This window comes from Rhinopithecus bieti, unplaced genomic scaffold (genome assembly GCF_001698545.2).
Source record: "Rhinopithecus bieti isolate Rb0 unplaced genomic scaffold, ASM169854v2 scaffold_36959, whole genome shotgun sequence".
In the NCBI taxonomy this organism is placed as follows: Eukaryota; Metazoa; Chordata; class Mammalia; order Primates; family Cercopithecidae; genus Rhinopithecus; species Rhinopithecus bieti.
In genome coordinates, this window is record NW_016816945.1 from 46,164 (window position 1) to 50,275 (window position 4,112).

Genomic DNA, 4,112 nt, shown 5'->3' on the forward strand with positions numbered 1-4,112 from the left:
CCCCCCCCCCCCGGGGGGGAAAGGGGGAACTTTTTTTAAAAAAAAAAAAAAAAAAAAAAAAAAAAAAAAAAAATAGAGACAGGGTTTCACCATATTGGCCAGGATGGTCTCAATCTCCTGACCTTGTGATCTACCCGCCTCAGCCTCCCAAAGTGCTAGAATTACAGGCGTGAGCCACTGTACTGGGCCTGGAATAGAATTCTTGGTTGATGGGGTTTTTTTTGTTTTGTTTTGTTTTGTTTTTTCCGTGTTTTGAATATGTCATTTCACCTGTCTGAGCCTCAGCTCCTTCACCTACAAAACAGGGATATTAATAAATAATGGTTGCAAAAGCGAAATGAGATAATGCAAGTATGCAGTTTAGCACACAGGGCCTAATACATGTTTCTCAACAATGGTAGCTATTGCCATTCCCTCTGAGCCTTTCTTTGCCCTTGCCATTCCTTCTGTCTGAACAACCCTGGTTCCCACCACACACACCTACCTCCCACAACTTCCCCTGACTTTCTCCTATCTGTCCTTTAGGTCTGAAATGTAGATGTCACCTTCTCTGAGTCCCCCACCTGGGTTAAATAACCATTCTGTATCCCTGCAGCTCTTGTGCTGACCTATCGCAGCACTTATCACAGGATCCAAATGACCTGGTTGCTTGTCATCTCCCCAGCCAGCCAGTGAACTTTTTGAGGACAAGAACTGTGGGTTATTAGGTATTATTCATTACACTTTCAGTGTCCAGCACACACACAAAAGTGCTTGATAAATATCAGTTGGAAAAATGGAGGATGAATAAATTAATGACAATATGAATGGATGGATGGGTCAAGTAATTAATGGGTAAACTGATATATAAGGGGGTGTGTGTGTGGGTGGGTGGATGGATGGATGGATGGATGAGTGGGGAAATGCATTCATTGGTTTGTCCACTTGTTCCTCTGAGGACAGAGTTGGGGCTAGAAGAAGCCCCAAGGGGTCATGTACTTGGGTTACCATCTCCCAAGCCTACACCCTGAACCCCAGAACTACTTCTTGCTCTCATCCTTGCAGCTGGGGAAGAAGATTGAGACCATCGTGATGATATTTGACTGTGAGGGCCTGGGACTGAAACACTTCTGGAAACCTCTGGTAGAAGTGTACCAGGAGGTGAGGAGAAGGCCCAGGGCCACCCACCACTTGCTTTGATGACCAGCTTGGCCTGCCGTGACCCAGCTGCTCACTGAGAGCCAAGGTTTAGTTTAAAAAATGTCCTGGCCTCCCTCACTGTGACAAACCCCAAAAGGCCTTAATATGTTTCCTAGAAGATCCCACAGAATGGGTTTCAGGGACAACACTGTGCTGAGACCACACGTGCCAGCTTCCACCAAACCCTCTCCATGCTTGTTTCCTCACCTACAAAATGGGGATAGCAGTGTAGAGATACTTCAGCAAGTTGTTATGTAAAGTGTATATACACTGCTTGGCAAATAGTGAACATTTAATAAATAGTAGTCATTATACTGCAATTATTATAATATTTACTAAAAACGATTATTATGTAATTATTATTAGAGTATGGTTATAATAGTTGGAGGTGAGAAGGTTCCCTTCAGAGGCCAGTGGAGGTAATGGCATGAAGGAAAACCCTCCAGAGCCATCTGAAACCTCCCAACAGGAGATTGCAAAGGAGATGGAGGTAGGAGAAGACGCGATGTGCTCTCTGAAGGGATCTCTCTTGCTTCCACAGTTCTTTGGCCTCCTTGAAGAGAATTACCCAGAGACCCTGAAGTTCATGCTCATTGTGAAAGGTGTGTGACAAATGACTTCACTTGTGCCTCTGTTTCCTCCTCTGTACGCTGAGGATGATAACACTGTCTTTGTCCCAGTATTGTTGAGAGGCAGGTTGGTTTCTTGGCTGTATGCAGATCACTTAGAATGCCTGGTATAGAGTAAGTTCTCAATAAATGGTAACTTCTAGGGTTGGTCTTACTGCAAGAGAAGGCAACTCCAGTCCCAGCTCTCCCAGGGATCCTCCCTTATTTCTCCTATCCATGATGATCTCTCCCTCCCCAGACTGCCTCTGGCACTGGCAACTGGTGCCGCCTTTCCATTTGCTGCCTTTTAGGGATCTCCAGCTGTTTTATTTGTGCTCATCCTGCTTTACTGGCTGAGTTTTCTGCTCCTTGAAGGCAGGGGCTGTGATCTTCCACTTTTGTTGTAGCCCTCACAGGCCTGGGTCCATGGTGGATGCTGCATAGGTATTTGGGTGATTGTTGTTTGGGTTGGTGGGTAGATGAAAGGATGGATGGATGTTTGGTGATTGGCTGGTTGCTTGATCCGTTGGTTGCTTGATTGGTTGTTCAGTTGACTGGCCAGTTGGTTGCTTGGCTAGTTGACTGACTGGTGGTTGGTTGGAGAATTGGCTGGCTGCTTGGTTGGCTAGTTCTTAGCTTGGTTGACTGATTGAGTGGCTGGTTGGCATTTTGGTTGGTAGGTCGTTTTGATGGCTGGTTGGCAGGTTGGTTCGCTGGTTGCCTGGTTTGTTGTTTGGCTGAATCTTAGATGGTTATTTGGATGGTGGCTGACTGGTTATTTGGATAGTCGGCTGTCTAGTTATTTGGATGACTGGCTAGCTGGTTATTTGGATGGTTGGCTGACTGGTTATTTGGATGACTGGCTGGCTAGAGAACACAGTTAGTTGAGTGGTTATCTGGCTGTTCCATCGGCTGATTGCTTTGCTGTTTGGTTGATTTGTTAGGTGGCTGATTATGTGGTAGGTTGGCTTGTTTATTGGTTGACTGAATAGGTGGCTGATTAGCAGTTTGAATGTTTGGCTGGTTTGTTGACTGAATGGGTGGTTGATTATTGCATGGTGTGATTGGTTAGTTGGCTGTTTGTTGTCTGGCTGACTGGTTGGTTGGATGGTTCACTCGGTGCAGGACAGATACTGGAACTGACCAGGGTTAGTCACGACTCCTCTGTATCATTGGCTATAACCGTTATGGAGGGAGTTGCTCAATGTAATTCTTTTCTTCCCATTATCCTTACTTCTATATCTCCAGCTACCAAACTGTTCCCTGTGGGCTACAACCTCATGAAGCCATTCCTTAGTGAGGACACTCGCAGGAAAATTATTGTGTTGGGAAGTAAGTAACACAACTCAATTTCAGCTCAATTTCCTGACCTCTCTACATGACCTTTGGAGTGAGGTTGTCCCATTACCCCATCTAGAACTCCACACATTAGGTTGGGTGCAGTGGCTAACATCTATAATCCCAGCACTTTGGGAGACTGAGGTGGGAGGATTGCTTGAGATCAGGAGGTTGAGACCAGCCACAGCAACATAGCAAGACCCCATCTCTACAAAAAATTTAAAAATTCGCTGGGTGTGGTGGTGCGCACCTGTAATTCCAGCTACTCAGGAGGCTGAGGTGGGAGGATCACTTGAGCCCAGGAGTTTGAAACTGCAGTGAGTCGTGTTCACACCACTGCACTCCAGCCTGGGCAACAGAGTGAGATCCTATCTCAAAACAACAGACTGTACACATCACCTAGTCAGAGGCTCCTTCTTCACAACAGTGAAGTGGATTTTACCCTAAAGAGTCTGCTACCTTTGCTCTTTTCCCTGCCATACCCCTTTGGTGGACAAGGCCTCCACACCTACCACCTCATTGGTTTCAGTTTGGTTGCTAGTCAATTTCTGGTATATAAGTCTCAGTTTCTTTTCAACATTCATAAGCTTAGTGCTTCTAAAGGCAACCTCGGCTGAAGAGGATGAGGCAGATGAGCAGAAAGAGTAGTCACAATTCAGAGAAAGGAGGTCCAACAAGAAAGGACTGGATAAATAAATAATGGTGCATGCATTTGATGAATTCTGGAGCAATCATGAAAAATAATGCTATGTGTAAATATTTAATGCCATGGAAATGTCATTAAGTTTTTAAAAGTAGATTATAAACTTATCTTCATAAGCATAAACTAAAATAAGATTAAACTAAAATATCTTATTTTATGAAAACAAATATATGTACAATAAATATTTATTTCGGCCGGGCGCGGTGGCTCAAGCCTGTAATCCCAGCACTTTGGGAGGCCGAGGCGGGAGGATCAAGAGGTCAGGAGATCGAGACCATCCTGGC

At 45.0% G+C, this 4,112-nt stretch overlaps 1 protein-coding gene across 1 annotated transcript in view; it reads left to right on the top strand.

The window, feature by feature from the left end:
• SEC14L3 (SEC14 like lipid binding 3) overlaps positions 1–4,112 on the top strand; it is a 17,070-nt gene that overhangs the window by 4,617 nt on the left and 8,341 nt on the right. The window contains exons 6-8 of the mRNA XM_017855532.1: positions 1,045–1,140; positions 1,721–1,781; positions 3,036–3,119. Coding sequence (XP_017711021.1) covers positions 1,045–1,140; positions 1,721–1,781; positions 3,036–3,119 — 241 coding nt within the window. The remainder of the gene's footprint in view (positions 1–1,044; positions 1,141–1,720; positions 1,782–3,035; positions 3,120–4,112) is intronic.